The sequence below is a fragment of the Vipera berus genome (assembly GCF_964194415.1).
Source record: "Vipera berus genome assembly, chromosome: 3".
Classification (NCBI taxonomy): domain Eukaryota; kingdom Metazoa; phylum Chordata; class Lepidosauria; order Squamata; family Viperidae; genus Vipera; species Vipera berus.
Window position 1 is genome coordinate 5,283,925 of NC_138204.1, and position 22,593 is coordinate 5,306,517.

Below are 22,593 nucleotides of genomic sequence, written 5' to 3' on the forward strand. Positions count from 1 at the left end.
TTGTTAAGTTAGTAACGTGGTTGTTAAGTGAATCTGGCTTCCCCCATTGACTTTGCTACCTGACCCCAGGACGCTGCGACCGTCATAAATATGAGCCAGTTGATAAGCATCTGAATTTTAATCATATGACCAAGGGGATGCTGCAACCGTTGTGTGAAAAACGGTCATAAGGCAGTTTTTTCACTGCTGTTGTAACTTTGGTCACTAAACAAACTGTTGTAAGTGGAGGACTTGACTTACGACCACAATTTCCATCGATAAGCAAGAGGCTCTGTTCAGTGAGTTACGCCCAAGTTTACAACTATTTTTGCCACGGGTTGTTAATGCATCTGTTTACCTTACGAGAATCACTGTGGTTGTTAAACGAATCGTGGGGTCATTAAGGAGGTTCAGCTTCCCCCATTGACGTTGCTGGTCAGAAGCCGGCTTGTGAGAAGGCTCCAGACACAATCACGTCACCTCAAGAGGCTGCAAAGAAATATGTACCGAGCACCCAAATTTTTCACTGTGGGAAAACAGGGATGTTGCAACGGTCACAAGTGCGAGGACCAACACTTTTTCCAGTGCTGCTGTAACTGAATGGTTGCTAAACGAACGGTTTATAAGTTGAGGACGACCTGTACTGTGTTTTCAGTGGTTCACACATGCTGGATAACTGAATCAACTTATTTTCCAGGAACCTGAGGTACATCGAGTTCATTTAGTGACAGTTCAAAGTTACAACAGCACTGGAAAAAGTGACATGGCCGTTCTTCACACTTACGACCATTGCAGCATCCCCATGGACATGCGATCAAAATTCAAATGCTTGGCAACTGGCTTGAACTTATGACGGCTGCAGTGTCCCAGGGTCGCACGATCCCCTTTTGCGACCTGTTGAAAAGCAAACCCAATGGGGAAGCCAGATTCACTTAACAACCGTGTGACTAAGTTAACAACTGCCTTCATTCACTTAACAACTGTGTAAGAATGATCATAAAATGGGGCAAAACTCACTTAGCAAATGTTTGATTTCAACCGCACAAATTTTTTGCTCAGCTGTGATTGTAAGTCAAGGATTACCTGTGTAGCACATTAAATCACAACCAAACAAGCTGGCTTCCCACAACCATATATGTATGTATGTATGTATGTATGTATGTATGTATGTATGTATATGTTTTCTGAGGTTTTCGCGGGTGTTTGTATGTAGATCTTTGGTCATTCATACCTCCAATTCTACGTGGGAAAAAACCCAAATGACCAAAGATCTACATATATGTATATACTGTATGTATATATGTATGTGTGTGTATATATGTATGTGTGTGTATATATGTATGTGTGTGTATATATGTATGTGTGTGTGTATACACACACACACACACACACACACACACATTTTTAAATGCTTGTTAACTATTTAGATTACCTTGCTAGGCCCCAAACATGGGACAAATCTTATTTCCTGTTTCGGCCTAACCGAAGGCCATCCACAGGCAGTAGTCACAACAGTGACAGCTCATATTTGTGTAAATTTTTTAGATTGCTAACAAAGAATTAAAGGGAGACTGATATGCATTTCAAACTTATTTGTTTTCATCAGTCAGCCATTAGGCTGAAACAGGAAATAAAGATTTGTCCCATGTTTGGGGCCTAGCAAGGTAATCTAAATAGTTAACAAGCATTTAACACAATATAATATATTTAACACAATATATATATATTTATATATATACACACACACATACATACACACATACATAAATCTCTCTCTCTCTCTCTCTCTCTCTCTCTCTCTCTCTCTCTCTCTCTCTCTCTCTCTCTCTCTCTCTATCTTCAGGGCGGGGTGGGGGAGTCATTAATGCTAGCCAGACTTTGCATCTTACATGAATGGATCTGCTAGACCAGCAGTCCCCAAATTTTGTGGCTTGACAGCCCGGCTGGGAGGGGAGTGAGGGGAACTGGCCTGTGTGAGCACATGAAAGCGCACGCATGTGCAGGTCCACTCACGCCAGAGAGAAGAGAAGCTTTGAGGCACAGTCTCGGCTTCTTCAGGCTTCTCCGCGCCAAAACGTTTTTGCAAAGCGACAGAAGGCCTGAAACAGGAAAAGTCTTCCTCGTGGTTCAGTCCAAGCCGGGAATAAACAACATGGCATCTGCTTTAGAAAGAAGGTTGCAGTTTATTGAAGAGGAGAGCCAGACAGGAAGATGGCTCTGGAAGAAAAGAGAGAGCGAGCACATGTAGGGAGCGGGTTTTTATACCCTCTGGGGCTCTTGAGGTTGTTTCCTGTTCCTGTTTGAGGCTTTGTATTTCCTGTGTCATATACTTTGGCCCGAGTCTGAGTGTGCCTTTCTGGCGTTCTGGCGGTGGTGGGTTAATCCTGTTACGTTTCCTGTCCTTAGAATTTGGGTGGGGTATGTAGATTTTAAGGGTCTTTGTCTCCCTATTATGTTTCTTCAGTGTCTAGCTGGACGGCTCCAAACTTCCTGAACGGATTATTACAGTGATGGGCGAACCTTTTAGAGACCGAGTGCCCAAACTGCAACCCCAAACCCACTTATTTATCGCTGGGTGCGAGGTGGGCGTGGCCTGTTGGGTGGATGTGGCTGTGGTGGTCATGGAAGATTGGGTAGCTGTGGCCAAGGTGGATGTGGTCACCTCAATGTGGGGAGGGACACCTGTGGGGGTGGGCAGGGATGGAGGAGATCCAGGGGGTCTCTGGTAAGTGTGGTGTTAGGCAGGAGACTCATCCTGCGGGGTAAGGTGAGGCAGGGCGGGGGTGCCATTGCCATTGGGCAAGGCAAGTGCCGGGGTGGCTGCTGCCTGACATCATCGGCCCCCACACACGGAAGCCAGCGAGCGCATGGGGGCCAACGGTGTCCGTCAGTAGCGACAGCCTGCCGGCCCCTTGACCGGCGCACTCTGGGGCTCCGCAGGCCATCGCCAGCAGTTCAAAGAAGCCGCCTCCGAGATGGATGGTCAGCCGACAGTTGAGGAGGTGATGCAGTGGGTCGTGCCTGGGAAAAGGAGAGCATGTGAGGCCAGGAGGGACAAGATGTGGGGGGAGGGAAACCAGCCATGCTGGGATGCATCCGGCCATGTGGGACCTCGGCAAGTTAGCAGGCGGCTGGTTGAAGAGGGACAGTTGCCACCTTCGAGGCACGGCGCAGGTGCCCACAGAGAGGGCTCTGAGTGCTGCCTCTGGCACCCGTGCCATAGGTTTGCCACCACTGGATTATTACATCTGCATTTCCACAGCGCTGGTTTCTGCTTGGGGGAGGGAGACTTGGGGGCTATTAAGAAAAACTGGGCATGCTTTTCTGCCTCTTTAACGTCCTTTGAGGAAATATAATATTCTGCCCTTTTAATATTTCCTTCTCTTGGGGGGGGGGCACTAACTTCCCACAAGCGTGAGATCGCTCCCGCAAAGACTTTAGCCCGTTTGCAAACACTTTTGGTGCAGAGAAGAGATGCCTTTGAGGGTGCGGTCCTGCACTCCTTCAGACTCACCGAGGCTGCCCGACGCTCCAAAAGTGGATCAGGGGTCCTGCGCAGGCAGCCTTTGCTGAGATAGCAAAGCTGAGCAGGGCGCGCTCGTCCTACTCAGCCTGTGCTCTCACCGCTCTGCTACTGGAGCATCAGAAGCAGGTGGCTTGGCGGCCCGGCTGGTGGGGGAGAGAGGAACTGTGCCACGTGAGCAATTGGCCGGCTCGTGTGCATGCACAGCTCCCCTCACCCAAGAGAGAAACCTTTGGGGCGCCACTCGTGCAAATGGGGCTGTGCACATGCGCTGGTCCACCACTCACGCAGCCTGGTTGCAAAGAGGCCATGGTTTGATATTGGGCCATGGCCCACATGTGGGGGACGGCTGTGCTAGACCAAAAGTGATCCATCTAATCTTATTGTATGTTGCTCTGAGTTCACCCAGCGTCCTGTGGAAAGAAAAATCATCGGTGTCCATTCCAAGCCAGGAACAAACAAAATGGAGACTGCTTTAGAAAGAAGGTTGCAGTTTATCGAAGAGGAGAGCCAGACAGAAAGATGGCTGTGGGGAAAAAAACCTGACCACATGTAGTAGGGAGGGGTGGGTTTTTATACCTTCTTGGGCTTTTGTCTGGAGTTGTTCCTGTGGCGTGATGAACTTTGACCTGAGTCTGAGTGTGCCTTTCTGGTATTCTGACGGTGGTGGGTTAATCCTATTATGTCCCAAAGGTCATATCCTGCTTCCCTGTGGCTGTAGCTGATGGCTACGTCCTCTGTTGGATTTTTTGGTGTGAGAGATTGTGGATTCTAGGGATCTTTGTCTTTCTAATCCCATCAGCTTCCTGACTCCAATCTTTCTGACAAGATGATCACATCTGCATTTCTGCAGACCTGGTTTCTGTCTGGGGCAGAGAGACTTGTGTGTGTGTGTGTGTGTGTGTGTGTGGCGGGGGGCGGGGGTTTGGTGACTTCTGCCTTTAAAATCCTTTGGGGAAATATATTCTGCCTTTTTAACATTTCCCCAAATATTTCTTCCTCTGGATTCTTCCCACAGTCTCAATCTCCATACTGAAGCTAATAAGACTTGTGTGTTTAAAGAAAAGTCTTCAGGGGGTGTCAATAAACTCAAGATGACTATCACAACTATGCAATTAAGGCCCTGCATGGCTGGCTGGGGAATTCTGGCAGTTGAAGTCCACAAGTCTTCAAGTTGCCAAGTTTGGACAACCCTAGTGTAAAAAAAAAACCAAAAACCTACTCTAGTTGTTTGCCTTTTTGGACCTTAACAACCCCTTTCTCAGCCAAAGAGGAGCTGTTGCACACTGTTGCACACTTAGGGAACTAGCAAATTCTCAGAGGAGGCAATTCATAGGGTCAAAGGTAACCCTCCATCAGGATAATTGTATTTAATTCCTAGAGGAATTCCTAGAGGAATTAAAGCAAAGCTGATCCTAAATTCCTTTCTGGAGATCAAGAATGCACCCCTTTATGTGGGAGAAGTTTTATATCCAAATATATTTTACTCTTTCTACTGTTTCCATCTTCCCTTAAAATATGAACAGAATCCACAATGGCCTGAGAATCAGTATCTCCACTAGATGATTGACAGTCAAGCTTGAAACTAAGCTAATCAACTAAAATTAACAAACTTGCTCAGCACCCCACCCCCACCCCATACGTTACCCAGGCCTCATCCACATATCAAAGGATAAGGTCTGCAAACACAGTTAATTAAATTAGGTCTCCCAGAGACCAAGAATAGACATACACACAAGAATACACGCACACAGAGATTACTCAAGTGTCACCCTAGAATCAGCACATAAACACTTCAACCCGGACAATCTTCTTCTATATAGGGGTCTTCAAACTTGGCCCTTTTATGACTTGTGGACTTCAACTCCCAGAATTCCTCAGCCAGGCTGAGGAATTCTGGGAGCTGAAGTCCACAAGTCATAAAAGGGCCAAGTCTGAAGACCTCTGCCCTATATAAATCTGCTGCTGTGTCCCATTTCTCTGCAGCCTGCTTTTAGAAATAAATATTTCTTCTTTCTGCTGGATCTCATTTTTATTTATTCTTGTGCATCCCTGGCTTGAGTTGGAACCCCAAATTATTCTTCTGACATACGCTCACAAGCTTTCTAGAGATACTGGGTTGTATCAAATGACACACTAATGACTAATCCATGGTTTATTAGATCATGGTTTACTTGGAAGGAGTCTGCAGCTAGCTTCTTCCAAGTAACCTTTAAAAAAGTGGGGGGGCAGGACCTTTCATAACTGCAGTTCCCTTGATCAGGTGCAGAGCGTTGCTAAACTGAGATAGGATCTAAACTGGGATGAGGTAAGGATGGCAACCCGGTTTAAACCCTACATCAACACAGCCCAGCGTTTCTCAACATCAGCAGCTTTAAGATGTGTAGACTTCAACTCCCAGAATTCCCGAACCAGCAGTGCTTTTTTCCGGTGGTAGCTCCTTCCCTGTAGAATATTATTAACAAAATTTATTTATTATTTATTTTATTTATTTTATTTTTATTTTAATTCCATTTATATCCCGCCCTTCTCCGAAGACTCAGGGCGGCTTACAAGCTTAGCAATGCATTTATTCCCCCACTTTGTTGCTTTTCCAACAAGTCCTGAAGACGGAGACGATTGAGCGGCTGCTTTCATTGCAATGCTACTGTTGTTGCAGTGGAGTTTTCACGTTGCGTTTTTTAAATGTTGGAAACGGCCCAATCGTTGGGTGTGACCTGAGCAGCCATATAATTTTCTTTTTAATGAATAACTTCTCTCCCCCCCCCCACAAGTCACTTGAATGCAATCAGGGGCATCCTAGCAATCATAACCTACATCTCAATATCTCACTGAAGACTGGTTTATTCGGTTAAATTAAACATTAACTTCCCAGGTCACTGTGAAATGTTTGCACTCTGGAAGCTTTAAGGTTGCGTTTACAAAACAGATATTCCTTTTTATACTCCCAGGGATGGTGGAGGAAATTTTGTGGGCTAACAATTGAGGCATCTATTTTTGTGAAAGTCAAATAACTTTAATTATAGACATTTGCATAAATAAATGACCAGAATAAGAATAGAGCTGGAAGGGACCTTGGAGGTCTTCTAGTCCAGCCCTCTGCTCAAGCAAGAGAACCTAGACTTGTCCAGTCTCTTCTTAAAAAACCCCAGTGATGAAGCACCCACAACGTCTGAATGCAAGATGTTCCACAGGTTAATTGTCCTCACTGTTAGGAAGTTTCTCCTTAATTCCAGGTTGCTTCTGTCCTTGATTAGTTTCCATCTGTTGCTTATTGTCCTGCCTTCAGGTGCTTTGGAGAATAGCTTGACTCCCTCTTCTTTGGGGCAGCCCCTGAGATATTGGAACACTGCTATCATGTCACCCCAGCCCTTCTTTTCTCCAGACTAGCCAAACCCAATTCCTGCAACCGTTCTTCATGTGTTTTAATCTCCAGGCCTTTAATCATCTTAGTTGCTCTTCTCTGCACTTTTTCCCAAAGTCTCAACATCCTTTTTTTTGGTAACGTGATGACCAAAACAGGATGCAGTATTCCAGGTGTGGCCTTGCTAAGGCTTTATAAAGCGCTACTAATACTTCACCTGATTTTAATTCTATGCCTCTGTTTATACAACCAAGGATTGTATTAGCTTTTTTGGCTGCTGGCACACGCTGCTGGCTCATGTTTAAGCAATCTTCCACTAGGATACTAGCAGCACACGTTTTTGTTACATTTCTAATTATCCGCCACCAGAGCTTGGTCTCTTAATTAGAAACTCCGGGATTTATTTATTTATTCCCATTAATAAGGTCTGCAGCCTGAAAAAACAAACCGTGAAAACAGAGAATGAGGATCGTGATTCTTGGTGCTGTGTGTTCTATCGCCACTAGAGGGTGCTAGACCAAAGGTACTTTTCAAAAGACAGCCGGACTTCGTTTTTTCTTTGAAAACGACGGGGGAGGGGGTGAAATTCAGATTGGGTCAAAGAGGAGCAATCTAACTCACGTCTCACCAGACTTCCGATTTCCAAACCCAACAGTGATATGGATTGATGTCTATGGAGATTCTCAAGGCATTCCAGATCATGATTAGCCCAAAGATTCTTTCAAAAGGCAATTTGGACTTTGTTGCCTTTTGAAAAAGCGCCTTTGGGGTCGATTGATTGAATTTATATGGTTGCTCACTCCTCTCAGTGGTTCTAGGGTGGCTTGTTGTTGTTAGCTGTGAAGTCGTGTCCGACCCATCGTGACCCCATGGACGGACGTTCCTCTAGGCCTTCCTGTCCTCCACCGTCTTCTGGAGTCCATTTAAGCTCTCGCCTCCTGCTTCAGTGACTCCATCCAGCCACCTCATTCTCTGTCGTCCCGTTCTTCTCTTGCCCTCAACCTTTCCCAGCATTAGGCTCTTCTCCAATGAGTCCTTCCTTCTCATTAGGTGGCCAAAGGATTTGAGTTTCAACTTCAGGATCTGGCCTTCTAAAGAGCAGTCAGGGTGGATCTCCTCTAGGACTGACCGGTTTGATCGCCTTGCAGTCCAAGGGACTCGCAGGAGTCTTCTCCAGCACCATAGCTCAAAGGCCTCCATTCTTTGGTGCTCAGCCTTTCTTATGGTCCAACTTTCGCAGCCATACATTGCAACTGGGAAGACTGTAGCCTTTACTATACACACTTTTGTTGGCAGGATGACGTCTCTGCTTTTTAGTATGCTGTCTAGATTTGCCATGGCTTTCCTCCCCAGGAGCAAGTGTCTTTTAATTTCTTGGCTGCAGTCCCCATCTGCAGTGATCTTGGAGCCCAGGAAAATAAAATCTGTCACTACCTCCATTTCTTCCCCATCTGTTTGCCAGGAATTGAGAGGGCCAGATGCCATGATCTTGTTTTTCTTAATGTTTAGTTTCAACCCAACTTTTGAACTCTCCTTCTTCACTCGCAACAAGAGGCTCTTTAGTTCCTCTTCGCTTTCTGCCATTAGAGTGGCTTACAAATAATAAACTTCCTGGGGGCGGGGGGGGGGGAAGAGATCTGCGTGCGGGGACACACACAAGGATGAAATGCTTGTGATAAATGCCTTGCTTTGAATGAAGCCCTTTCTTTCCAAAAGGGCAGGAATGAAAACGGTGACGCCCGGTCAGGCACTGAAGCAAATCTTCAGCTGAAAGGAGATGACGAGTTCTAAAATAAAATCTAATGCAAGTAATCCTCGACTTATAACAGCTCATTTAGTGACCGTCCAAAGATACATCATCAGCACTGAAAAAAGTGACACATGACCGGGTTTTTTCCCCACACTTAGAAGCCTTGCAGCGTCCCCAGGGTCACCTGATCCCAAATTCAGCTGCTTGGCAAGCGGTTGCTATTTATGACCTGAGGTCACGTGATCCCCTTTGGCCACCTTCTGACCAGCCAAGTCAATGGCGAAGCCGGATTCAATTAACGGCCGCCTTACCAACTTAACAACTAACGACCCTCTTTTACCGGTCTACTCTAGAGAGCGTCCTCTCGTATGGTATTGTGGTCTGGTATGCTGGTCTGACAGCCGCGGATAGGAAAGTATTACAGAGGGTGGTGAGCACAGCACAAGACATGGTGGGCTGTCCCCTGACACCACTGGATGACCTCGCCAGGCCCCGCTGCCTTGGAAGAGTGAGGAAAATCCTCAGGGACGACTCACACCTTGGTCGATACCTCTTTACTCTCCTACCATCCGGTAGGAGATATAGGAATATAGCCAGCCGTACCAACAGGCTGAAAAACAGCTTTTATCCGTGGGCTGTTAGGCTTTTAAATGGGACATAATCTCTGTGAACTTATGCAGAATTGACTTGGGAGGCCGGTGTGTGGTGTAGTTGGTTCACACGGTGTAGTAAGATGGAGGGCTTGTTGTCACTGTGTGTTGGGGGGGGTGGGAGCACAAAGGAAGGCTCAGCTAATCTCAACGTATACATAGTTGTACTTTGACAATAAAGATTCATTCATTCATTCATTCATTGATTCACTTAAACGCCGTGGCAAGGAAGCTGGTAAAACGGGGCAGTTTGTTTGTTTGTTTGTTTGTTTGTTTGTTTGTTTGTTTGTTTGTTTGTTTATTTATTTATTTATTTATTTATTTATTAATTATATTTTTATACCGCCCTTCTCCCGAAGGACTCAGGGCGGTGTACAGGGCAATAAATACAAAAAACAGGATACAAAAGTTAAAAGCGATTAAATAAATGCCCAAGGTTAAAACAATAAGTAAGATGTATTAAAAACCCAACCCTAACCCATCAGACCAGGTCAGACTGCTCAAATAGTTAACAAACGTTTCACTTTTAGCAGCACAAAGGGGTGTGTGTGTGTGTGTGTGTGTGTGTATGGGGGGGGTCTCAGCTGCGGTCGTAACGCGAGGACCGCCTTCCTGCCGCTCCTTTCCACTTTTCTCAAAAGAGTCCAACGGGAACCCGAAGTTTGAAACGGCGCCTTGTCTTCCTCCCCACCTAATCGCACTCCTTTACCTCTTGGCGGGGCGTGGGCCGACGCTTCTTGATGACGTTCAGGGCCGAGGCCGGAAAGCAGCGTCGGTGGCGTGTGACGTCGCACCGTCAAATAGCCAGAAGCTGCCGCGCTGGTTGTTTTCCCCTCCGCCGCCGTAGCCGCGCAACGGTCGCCGGGCCTGGGCGAGATGGAGAGCGCCAGCCAGGGTAAGGGGCCGCCGGGGAGGGCCGTTGCGGGGCTCCGGGCCTCGTCCGGGGGCCGCGCGGCTTCAGCCTGCCGAGGGGGCCGGCGGGGGGGGCGGGAGCGTCTCTCGCCTGGCTGGCCGTCCCTGCAAGTAGAAATCTAGCATGTTGGGCTGGATTTCTAGCTGCAGGGGGCGGCCTCCATGTTTGTTTCGTGGGGGGGGGGTGTCTCTCGCCTGGCTGGCCGTCCCTGCAAGTAGAAATCTAGCATGTTGGGCTGGATTTCTAGCTGCAGGGGGCGGCCTCCATGTTTGTTTCGTGGGGGGGGTCTCTCGCCTGGCTGGCCCTCCCTGCAAGTAGAAATCTAGCATGTTGGGCTGGATTTCTAGCTGCAGGGGGCGGCCTCCATGTTTGTTTCGTGGGGGGGGGTGTCTCTCGCCTGGCTGGCCGTCCCTGCAAGTAGAAATCTAGCATGTTGGGCTGGATTTCTAGCTGCAGGGGGCGGCCTCCATGTTTGTTTCGTGGGGGGGGGTCTCTCGCCTGGCTGGCCGTCCCTGCAAGTAGAAATCTAGCATGTTGGGCTGGATTTCTAGCTGCAGGGGGCGGCCTCCATGTTTGTTTCGTGGGGGGGGGGTCTCAGAGGGGCAGGTCAGCCCCCTGCCCAAAGGGAAGAATGGGGGGAATTTGGGCCTGGGGGGTGGGGGTTCCTGGGTGGGGAAAAAAAAAAAACGAGGACCCTGAGCCAAAGCCTAGGGGGGAGGAAGGGGTCTAATTTGATTTGATTTATCATTTTATCATTGGCTATCTTGCGTTTTGGTTATTTTGTTTCGATTTTATTATTTCATTTTTTTAATCGCATCGTTTTCTTTTTATTTCTTTTATTGGCTTCTCTACCGCCCTATTCCCGTAGGACTCTACAGGGCAATGAAAACCATGCCATACAAAAGGTCAAATCAATTTAAAACAAGGCATTAAATTTAAGCCCCCCCCCAAAGTTAAAACTTTAAAACCCAATTAAAAACCCCTCAGTCTAGGCCAGACAGCTCAGAGAGCCATTTTTTTTTTAATCCCATTTATATCCCGCCCTTCTCCGAAGACTCAGGGCGGCTTACAAGCTTAGCAGTAGCCTTCATTCTATGTATATGCCTGCTTATTAGGGCTTTCGCCCCCCCCAAGCGGCATTATTACAAAGTCAGCTTAATTGCCCCCAACAATCTGGGTCCTCATTTTACCTACCTCGGAAGGATGGAAGGCTGAGTCAACCTTGAGCCTGGTGGGACTCGAACCTCCACTTAATTGCAGGCAGCTGGTGTTACTTAAGGAGGCATTAGCCCACTGCTCCACCAAGGCTCTTTTGCAGGGATCGTGCGAAGATGCTCCTACGTTTTAAGCCTAAATTAAACTCAGTACAATTTATTCCGTTTTCTGATGTACACCTACACCTAAGGTCCCCGGTCGGGGGCAGTCCTAAGTTCCATAGGAAGTTGGTTCATTTCTGTTATATTTTGTCGTTTTGTTTTGTTTTTTTTTTTAATTTTTATTTATTTATTTTTTTAAAATTTTATTTCGTTATATTTTTAGTTTTATTTTTAGGTTTTTTTTTCTCCCCTCCCCCTATATGATTTCGCTTGATTTTTATTATTTCATTTTATTATCTTTTTTTTTTAGCATTTCATTTCATTATGTTGTTTTTTTTATTTTAGCATTTCATTGTTACGTTTTATATTTATTTATTTATATTTATTAAATTTTTATACCGCCCTTCTCCCGAAGGACTCAGGGCGGTGTACAGGGCAATAAATAAATATTATGTGCTGGAGGAGCTTAAGATGGAAGCCTGGATCTGGAACAGGCCTTTGGATTAGGAGCAGCTGGCTGGGCTGGTTTGGCCAGGCCAGGGTGGCCTGGGGGTGGGGGAGGGGAGGAAGTCTGGGAAGGGGCCAGGGGAATCTGCAACTCAGAGTTTACTAACGGGGTAGGAAGCCCCCCCCCCCCAAGGAGGGGAAACTGGGTCTGGTTTGGGGTTGCCTGAGGTTGCAGTCCTGGGGGGAAGGGGTCAACTTTTGCAGCTTTAATCTCTCTCTGATTTTCCCCAATTGTTTGCCAGATCCGGTTTGATGGTTTAGAGCAGGGGTCTTCAAACTTGGCAACTTGGAAGACTTGTGGACTTCAACTCCCAGAATTCCTCAGCCAGCTCTGAGGAATTCTGGGAGTTGAAGTCCACAAGTTGCCAAGTTTGAAGACCCTTGGTTTAGAGCTGTGTTTTTCCCCCCCCCCAAACCTGTTAGCTTTAAGATGGGTGGACTTCAACTTCCAGAATTCCCCAACCAGCAAGGCTGGCTGGAGAATTCTGGGAGCTGAAGTCCACAAGCCTTCAAGTTGCCAAGTTTGAAGACCCTTGGTTCGTTTACAGCTGTGTTTTTCCCCAAACCTGTTAGCTTTAAGATGGGTGGACTTCTAATTTCCAGCATTCCCCAACCAGCAAGGCTGGCTGGAGCATTCTGGGAGCTGACGTCCACACATCTGAAAATGTTGAAAGGCTGTTTTAATTTGTCCGGGCCAACCCAGTGAAAAGTAACTTCTTCACATCTGGTATAAAACAAGAGAATAAATCACCCCAAATTGGATAAAAGTCTTTATTTTTGCGGGGTAACACCACCTTAGGGACGCGGTGGCTCAGTGGGTTAGGACGCTGAGCTTGTCGATCAGAAGGTCGGCAGTTTGGCGGGTCGAATCCCGAGTGCCGCGTAACAGAGTAAGCACCTGTTACTCGTCCCAGCTTCTGCCAACCTAGCAGTTTGAAAGCACGTAAAAATGCAAGTAGAAAAATAGGGAACACTCCGGTGGGAAGGTAACAGCGTTCCGTGCGCCTTTGGCGTCTAGTCATGCCGGCCACATGACCACGGAGACGTCCTCGGACAAGCGCTGGCTCTTCGGCTTTGAAACGGAGATGAGCACCGGCCCCTAGAGTCGGAAACGACTAGCACGCATGTGCGGGGGAACCTTTACCTTTAACACCACCTTGACTCCATTACCCAATCACAAGAGGGATGTTTACATTGCTTTAGCGCAATGCTTCTTAACTTTGTTGTTGTTGTGGTTGAAAAAGGACAGGGCACAACCCAACTGATGCTAGATCCTCTTTCGATTTGTCAGTGGAGTCTGCAGGTGATGTGACACCTGGTTCGCACCTCAGTCCTTTTGACCAATCCTACCAAATTTTGAAGGAACAGTTGGGGTTACATCTTGCAACCCAGTTCAACTACTACGCGGTCAATATCTCTTCCCCGTCTACAGCAAGGGGGAAACATCCCCCACTGTTTGCTGAATTCCTCTCTTTCTTTGCTCCTTTAAAAGTTATTTTTTTAAATCAGAAAGAACAATAACAGGGAAGGCAACGTGTTTAAAAAAAAACCCCAAAGCTCCTTTTCTTACTAAAAAAAAAGGAAAAATAATGGGTAATCCTAGAGCTGTTGTTTTTTTATCCAACTTTAGCCACTTTAAAATGGATGGACTTCAATTCCCAAAATCCCCTAGTCACCGTGCTTCAGACAAGCAAAATCAATTGGGGGAAACAGATTTTTTTTTATATAAGCTTTTTATTCATTTTTTTCCATACAAACAATAATTTTTCAACCAACGTGCTGTCTGAGTTTACATACGCTAATACATATTTGATTCCTAATCCTTTATTCTTTCCTGTAGCCAATAGTAAAATAAATTCCAGGTTTGATAATAGCTCGTTTCTTCCTTTTCTTTCAATCTCATAGTCAATCTGTCCATCTCTGCGCATTCTAGTATTTTTTTTTAATTATTTCTTCATCTGGTGGTGTTCCTTCATTCTTCCAGTGTTGCGCAAATGCAATTCCTGTTGTAATGTGCACAGTCAAATATAAGCTTTGTTTATTAGTCCTTTCTGGCATGACACCTAATTAAAAAAAAAGTTCAGGTTTAAAATCAACATGTTCTAACAACTTTTCTAACCAAGTAATCTATCTTTTTCCAATAGTTCATTGCTTTGTCACATGTCCACCAAACATGATAATATGTACAGGAGGATCTGGACAGACTCGAACACTGGGCACTATCTAACAAAATGAAATTCAATTGTGAAAAAAAGTAAGGTTCTACATTTAGGCAGGAAAAATCAAATGCACAGGTATAGTATAGGTGGTACCTTGCTCAATAGTAGCAACTGTGAGAGAGATCTCGGAGTCCTAGTGGACAATCCCTTAAATGCGAGCCAGCCGTGTGCTGCAGCTGCCAAAAAAGCCAACACAGTGCTAGGCTGCATTAACAGAGGGATAGAATCAAGATCACATGAAGTACTAATACCACTTTACAAGGCCTTGGTAAGGCCACACTTGCAATACTGCATCCAGTTTTGGTCACCACGATGTAAAAAAGATGTCGAGACTCTAGAAAGAGTACAGAGAAGAGCAACAAAGATGATTAGGGGACTGGAGGCTAAACCATATAATGAACGGTTGCTGGAATTGGGTATGTCTACTCTAGTTTAACGAAGAGAAGGGTGAGGGGTGACATGATAGCAGTCTTCCAGTATCTCAGGGGCTGCCCCAAAGAAGAGGGAGTCAAGCTATTCTCCAAAGCACCTGAAGGCAGGACAAGAAGCAACGGATGGAAACTAGTCAAGGAGAGAAGCAACCTAGAACTAAGGAGAAACTTCCTGACAGTTAGAACAATTAACCAGTGGAACAACCTGCCTCCAGAGGTGGTGAATGCTCCAACACTGGAAGTTTTTAAGAAGAGACTGGACAGCCATTTGTCTGAAATGGTACAGGGTTTCCTGCCTCAGCAGGGGGTTGGACTAGATGACCTCCAAGGTCCCTTCCAACTACTACTACTACTACTACTTCTTCTTCTTCTTCTTCTTCTTCTTCTTCTTCTTCTTCTTCTTCTTCTTCTTCTTCTTCTTCTTCTTCTTCTTATTATTATTATTATTATTATTATTATTATTATTATTATTATTATTATTATTATTATTATTATTATTATTATTATTATTATTATTTGATTTGTGTTTACATATCCCACATTTACCTGACATATTTTTGAAACATTTTCGCTAGTCTTGCTGTGGGAAGGAAACAGATTTGCTTACCGACCGTACGATTCACTTTAACGACTGCAGTGATTTGCTTTAACGGCAGCAACAAAAAAAGATTGTAAAATGAGGCCTTTGCCTGAGAATTGCCTTGCTTAGCGGCAGAAATTTTGGACTCCTTTTTTTTCCCCTTTGGCCGTATAGCGAGGACTGTCTGTACATGTTTTTTTCATCTGGGACCCCCTCGAAGTATCCTAGGGCCTCCAGTTTTGAACCCGCCGGCTTAAAGCACAGAACGTAAAATTGCAAGACAACAGAAGCCTCCGTTTGACGTAAGCCTCGAGTTGCTTTTCGAAGGCCTTCTAAGGTTGGCTCCTGTTACAGTTGCAGCTGTGTTTTTAAGAGGGTGTGGGGTGCCTGTGTGTTCTTGTGTCTCTTGAATGTGCAGCTGTTCTCTGCCCACTGTGTACGTAGAGTCTGCGTACCGTATTAGGGAGATAATAACCGTCTTGAGGTTTCAAAAGTCGAGAAAAATCTTTGAATTTGCTCTGAGATTGCTTGGACCAGTTTTTGTCAACCTCGGCAAGTTTAAGGTGTGTGGACTACAACTCCCAGAATCCCTCAGCCAGCCATAATTCGGCTCCCGCTGGAGCGCGTGTAGGGAAGGAAATAAGAGAGATTGAAGCCGTTGAAATGCATGTAGTCCTCGAGGTGCGACCGCAATTGAGCCCAAAATTTATGTTGCTGAGCGGAACATTTGTTAAATGAGCTTTGCCCCATTTGACGGCCTTTCTTGCCACAGATGTTAAAAGTGAATCGCTGCAGCTGTTAAGTTAGCAACACGGTTGTTAAATGAATCTTGGCTTCCCCGTTGATTTTGCTTGTCGGAAGGTCACAAAAGGGGATTGTGTGACCCCGGGCCACTGCCACCGTCGTAAATATGATTCGGTGGCCAAGCATTTGAATTTTGATCCTGCGACCCTGCGGGGTGTGTGTGCAACAACGGTCGTAAGTGTGGGAAACGGTCGTAAGTCACTTTTCCCCACTGCCGTTGTAACTTCGGACGGTCACCAAATGAATTGTAAGTCGAGGGCTATCTATATCCTGTTGTAGCTTCTTTCATGTCTACATGTAAGCATAAATTATGATGCACGGAGAGACAAACATCTGTTAGGCAGGGATAGCTAGGTACCACTTAACTACGTCTCCCAATGGAAAAAAAAACATTGTGGTGATAGGGGTGGTCAATACATTTTACAAATACATAAATATTTGCAACTCAGGGTTGAATTGTCAGGTCTGTGGTGCTCTCCGAGTTGGTTGTTTCTTTGCAAAGAGGTTTTATTGCCCAGTTAAATATCTCGGCTGGTGCAGCAAACCGTACCCCAATTAAGGCACTGCTCTACTAACTCAGATAAGCAATCATAGAATAAACAGCCTAATCAAGGAACGACTCCATTCCCACCAACATTGGAAAGGGAAGCCACTTATATAGAAATGAGAGCAGAACCTCACACCCTTCTAGCACTGACGACGTTACCTAGTTGGGTCATGAAACGTCTGCAGGGAAACGAGCAAGCTCAGAGAGAGCACCGAGGACCCCATTTCCTACGTCTCGTTTGTCTGGGATACAACCTGGCCGCGTATGTTTGTTTTGAATTGCTTTCAAAAATGCCTGTGGGTCCTGGCTGTGCTGTAGCCCACAGAATAAAGTCACTCCCGCAGTCTCGGCCAAAGGACATGGAAATGTCACATTCCCCATATTGAATAACAGTGGGAAGGGAGCTTGGAGGTCATCTAGTCCAACCCCCTGCTCAGGCAGGAAACCCTATACCATTTCAGACCAATGGCTGTCCAGTCTCTTCTTAAAGACTTCCAGTGTTGGAGCATTCACCGCTTCTGGAGGCAGGTTGTTCCACTGGCTAATTGTTCTAACTGTCAGGAAGTTTCTCCTTAGTTCTAGGTTGCTTCTCTCCTTGACTAGTTTCCATCCGTTGCTTCTTCTCCTGCCTTCGGGTGCTTTGGAGCAGAGCTTGACTCCCTCTTCTTTGGGGCAGCCCCTTGGATACTGGAAGACTGCTATCATGTCGCCCCTTGTCCTTCTCTTCATTAGACTAGACAGACCCAATTCCAGCAACCGTTCCTTATATGTTTTTAGCCTCTAGTCCCTTGATCATCTTTGTTGCTCTTCTCTGTACTCTTTCTAGAGACTCAACCTCTTTTTTCACAACGTGGTGACCAAAACTGGATGCAGGATTCCAAAGGTGGCCTTGAAAGCAGATATCACATCGGTACTGTTGAACTGGGTTTATAGTGTGGCTTGCGAGTCTGGAAACACAGATGCCCTTGTGCTAACACTAACACACACGCGCACACACCCACACACCCGAGGCAGTTCTTTATTCGACTTCTTCCGTCCTTCTTTTCTGTATGGGCGGCTTCTGCTTGATTAACCTGCTTGCCTTTTCTCTGCTTATCCTTTCCCTCCCTTTGCTTCTTGTCCGTGACAGATATCAACCTTAACTCTCCTAACAAAGGTCTCCTGTCTGATTCCATGACCGACGTGCCCGTGGACAACCCCAGCGCCGCTGCCATGGCTGTCCCGTCGAGGACCTTACCCTACAACGGTCTCACCGAAGCCGAGGAAGAAGAACTAAGGTCTGAGCTGGTCAAGGTAAAGGTTGCCTTCATTCCGCGCTTTGAAGCTTGCTCAGTCTCAGCAACCTTCTTTGGTCTACGCCAGGGGTGGGCAACCTCGGCTCTTTTATGACTCGTGGACTTCAACTCCCAGAATTCCCGAGCCAGCATGGCTCAGCTTGGAAGCCTCTCCCTTTCCCCTCAGCGTGGCTGGCTCAGGAATTCTGGGAGTTGAAGTCCACGAGTCATAAAAGAGCCAATGTGGCCTACCCCTGGTCTAGTGGGTTAAGGTACCAGGCTAGAAACCAGGAAATAAGGGAGTTCTAGTCCAGCCTTAGGCATGAAAGTCAGCTAAGGGACTTTGGGCCAATCACCAGGAGCTGGTGAGTTCTAGTCTTGGTTTAGGCATGAAAGCCTGCTTGGTGACTTTGGGCCAATCATCAGGAGACTGTGAGTTCTAGTCCCACCTTAGGCATGAAAGCCGGCTGGGTGACTTTGGGCCAATCACCAGGAGACTGTGAGTTCTAGTCCCGCCTTAGGCATGAAAGCCAAATGGGTGACTTTGGGCCAATTACCAGAGAATTGTGAGTTCTAGTCCCGCCTTAGGCATGAAAGCCAGCTGGGGGACTTCGAGCCAATCACCAGGAGACGGTGAGTTCTAGTCCCGCCTTAGGCATGAAAGCCAGCTGGGGGACTTCGAGCCAATCACCAGGAGACGGTGAGTTCTAGTCCCGCCTTAGGCATGAAAGCCAGCTGGGGGACTTCGAGCCAATCACCAGGAGACAGTGAGTTCTAGTCCCATCTTAGGCATGAAAGCTAAATGGGTGACTTCGGGCCAATTACCAGAGAATTGTGAGTTCTAGTCCCATCTTAGGCATGAAAGCCAAATTTTGGGCAGTTCCCCCCCCCCTCTCTCTCTCTCAGCCCAGGGTGGAAAATAGGAGGAGGAAAAGGTATCAGGAATATTTGCCACTTTTAATTATTTGTAAAATAATAAAGGTGGGATAAATATCTAATCAATAAATTAAAACTTTAGGCTTATGTTTTTTACTCCCCCTCCCTCCCTAAACGATTTACTTTTCATTTAAGCACTTAGGTGAGCCACTTTATGATTTTTAGATCACTTTTTGGCTTTGTTGATCATGTTCCTTAGGCCGTTGTTACATAAGACAGGCCATATTTCTCAACCGTGGCAGTTTTTGGATGTCTGGACTCCCAACTCCCAGAATTCTCCCGGAAGAAGGTAAACAGGGAGACGTTGAGGGGCCTGGAGCTCTAATACTGTAGGGCCCAGCTGTCAATCATCCTCCCTGCCTCGTCTTTTTACACCACGATACGAAACTGCCCTGTTGCAGCATCACTTTTATTTTGCAAGATTTGCTTAGGTTCTTTAAAGATTCCCCAAAGTACGAAATGGGGGGGGGAGAAATTTACCTTCCCTTCCCCACCCTCCGGTCAGAACTGAAGAAGCTTCAGAGAAGCGAAATGTCTTCAAAGAAAAACAAGAAAGTCCAGTTGCCTCGTGGAAAAGCACCTTTGGAACAAGAATGAGCCGGGTGGCACATCCAGTCTCGTTTCTAGCCTGGTTTATGCTGACTATTGTTTTGGCACGGATGAATAAGGAATAAATACCCCCATTTCCTTCACGAGAAGCATCATCTGAATACGGCAGCTTTACAAGCACGTTAAGAACGCCAACACATCAACTGCTGGATCTCACAAGATGCTTTAAACAGGTCGGACCGCTTCGCCAGCTGCATTCCTGGGATTTCCTGGGCTGGATTAGACATTTTAAGAGGGTTTAGCAATTCAGCTCTTTGGATTAATTGGTAACCTGAGGCACAGTGCCCCAGCTCCACAGGAAGTTGGGCATGTTAATAATAATAATAATAATATTAATATTAATAATAATAATAATAATATAAAATAGGGCTTAACAATTGTCAATAAGAAAGACAAAAAAGTCTGGATAGTGGACGTGGCTGCGCTTGGAGACAACAGAATATTTATTTATTTTTATTTATTTAATTGGATTTATATACCGCCCCTCTCCGAAAGGACTCGGGCCGGTGTACAGGGCAATTAAATAGACGAGAAAGAACTGGAGAAGATAACAAAATACAAAGACCTACAAATAGAAATAGAAATAGACTCTGACAAAGGCAAGCCAGGGTGGCACCAATGGTAATAGGCGCCTTGGGTGCAATCCCAAAACCACTGGAGCACCACTGGAAGACCATCATTGGCATTGACAAGTTCGCCATTAGTCAATTGTAAAAGGCGGCCTTACTAGGAACTGCTTCCATCCTGCGACGAGATCTGTAACACCATCAAACATCCACATCTGCCTATCTCAGGTCCTTGGTAAGGACTCAATAGGCAGACAAAAATGCCGAATCCGGTCTGAACATCTGGCTGACCGTGTGATGATCAATAATAACAATGATGATGGTGATGATGATGATGGAGTTGGAAGGGACCTTGGAGGTCTTCTAGTCCAACCCCCTGCTCAGGCAGGAAACTCTATACTATTTCAGACAAATGGCTGTCCAGTCTCTTCTTAAAGGACTTATGACCACAACTGACCCCAAAATTCGGTTGCTAAGTGAGACATGTTCAGTGAGGTTCCAATAATAATAATAATAATAATAATAATAATGAGTTGGAAGGGACCTTGGAGGTCTTCTAGTCCAACCCCCTGCTCAGACAGGAAACCCTATACCATTTCAGACAAACGGCTGTCCAGTCTCTTCTTAAAAACCTCCAGTTGCATGAATGTAACTAGAGTTCTAGACCAGGGTTTCACAAACATGGCACAAGTGAGCCCAAAAATTTCTGTCGCTCAACGAGACACTTGTTAAGTGAGTTTTGCCGCATTTTGCGGCCTTTTTGCCATAATTAAGCGAATCCACTTAAGTCGGTAACGCGGGTTGCTGAGTGAATCCGGCTTCCCCATTGGTTCCGCTTGTTGGAAGGTTGCCAAAGGGGATCGCGTGACCCCCGGGACACTGCGACCGTCATAAATACGAGCCAAGCGTCTGAATTTCGATCACCTGCCCTTGGGGGATGCCGAAATGGTCGTAAGTGTGAAAAACGGTCACCAGTCGCTGTTTTCAGTGCCGTTGTAACTTCGGAGGGTCACTCAACGAATGGTCGTTAAGTCGAGGACTGCCTCTGTGGGCTCCTGCTTTGGGAATGGTCAGATAAGAGGCCGGAGCCCACACAGGCAGCCCTCGACTTAACGACCCTTTGTTTAGTGACCGTCCAAAGTTACCACGGCACTGCAAAGAGCAACGTGGCGCTCTCTCTTCCCTTTGCCCCTTGAGGTCATCCAGGCTGTCCCGTTACCCTAATTTTCTGCTTGGTCTTGCCTAATTCAGGCTTTCTCTCCCCCCCCCCCCGATCTGTTTCTGCAGGTGGAAGAGGAGATCGGGACCTTGCGCCAGGTGTTGGCGGCCAAGGAGAGACACTGCGGAGAGCTGAAGAGAAAGCTGGGCTTGACCCCCTTGGATGACCTGAAGCAAAACCTCTCCAAGAGTTGGCACGATGTCCAGGTTTCTAACGCGTAGGTGGTCCCTTCTTTGCGATCTTGTCTGTTGTGATGGTTGGTGGTTGTTGCACACAGTGCAAGCGCTGGAAAAGAGGACCGTCCAAAATTACCATGGACCTGGCCTTGGGGCTACTTGCGTCCAGATTCAAAATTACAGCAGTTGGACCCCCCCCCTTCCTCTCCCTCCCCCCCCCCAGCATTCTCATGACCAGGCTTTGGCCACTTGTGCCCGTTTGCAGCGTCCCGTGGTGACATGACCACATTTTAATGACAGTTTCGCCGAAAGCCGGCATGTCCTTTTAACTTTGGCAAAACTCACAGCCCATCGTTGGCTCGCTTAATTGCCACCCTAAAAACGGCTCTTATTATTGCATTGGTCATGCGGCTGACCCATTTTAGGACCGTGATGGGCAGGCCATATCGCGGTCGTAGGTTCAGGACGGCCTGTAGTTTTCCTCCCATTTGCCTCGTGTTGAATCCGTGAAGCCCTCTGCGTTCCTCGGGCAATTGATTTACATTCTGGGTAAGGCTGCTAGTGCTCATTGGGGCATATCAGGGCCTTGCCCAAGGTGGCTCCCTCCAGGGGCCTTAGGAACACTTGGCATCCTGGGAGTTGTAGTCCGAGAGTGTCTGGAGGGCTCCCAACTGTGGAAGGCCTGCGTATCCATTTCTCTGAATCCCAGGCATTGGCGCTGACGGTGATGGAGTTTCTCTAGGGAGCTCCGTGATTTTGAGCATTTCTTTATTTTATTCAACTTCCATTTATTTGTTAAGGTTCCCTTGCCATATTTATTAAATTTCATTTTGTTTCATGAACTCCATTTATCAACTTTTACTTAGCTCAATGTCATTCGTTGAGTTTTATCCCGTTTCGTTTTGTTCAGCTTCGTTGAATTTTTATTCGGTTTCGTTTGTTCAGTTTCATCTGTTGGATTTTATTTTATTCCCCCCCCCCCCCGATTTCGTTTATTCAATTTCATCCGTTGGATTCCATTCATTGATTCAGTTTCATTGATTCAGTTTCATTGATTCAGTAATTTCGCTTATGGGCTTATTACATTTCATTGATTCGTTTATTAAAACTCGTATGCCCGCCCGTCTCTCCCTGCCAAACCACTCTGGGCAGCTCACCGTGCCCTCAATAACAGGTGAAAACCCTGGCAGGGTTAAAACATCAGACGTTAAAAGTGAACATTTATTTTAT

At 46.3% G+C, this 22,593-nt stretch overlaps 1 protein-coding gene across 7 annotated transcripts in view; it reads left to right on the forward strand.

The window, feature by feature from the left end:
* Window positions 1-10,026: 10,026 nt before the first annotated feature.
* Window positions 10,027-22,593, forward strand: part of TPD52L2 (TPD52 like 2) — a 40,563-nt gene continuing 27,996 nt past the window's right edge. For 6 of the 7 annotated variants that reach the window (XR_014025928.1, XM_081323830.1, XM_081323834.1 and 3 more), the window contains exons 1-3: window positions 10,027-10,161; window positions 17,713-17,876; window positions 21,256-21,404. Coding sequence is in view for 6 of the 7 variants with exons in the window: in XM_081323830.1 (XP_081179956.1) it covers window positions 10,143-10,161; window positions 17,713-17,876; window positions 21,256-21,404 (332 nt within the window). In the remaining variant the exon portion in view is untranslated. The remainder of the gene's footprint in view (window positions 10,162-17,712; window positions 17,877-21,255; window positions 21,405-22,593) is intronic. The other variant, XM_081323831.1, reaches the window with a different exon arrangement.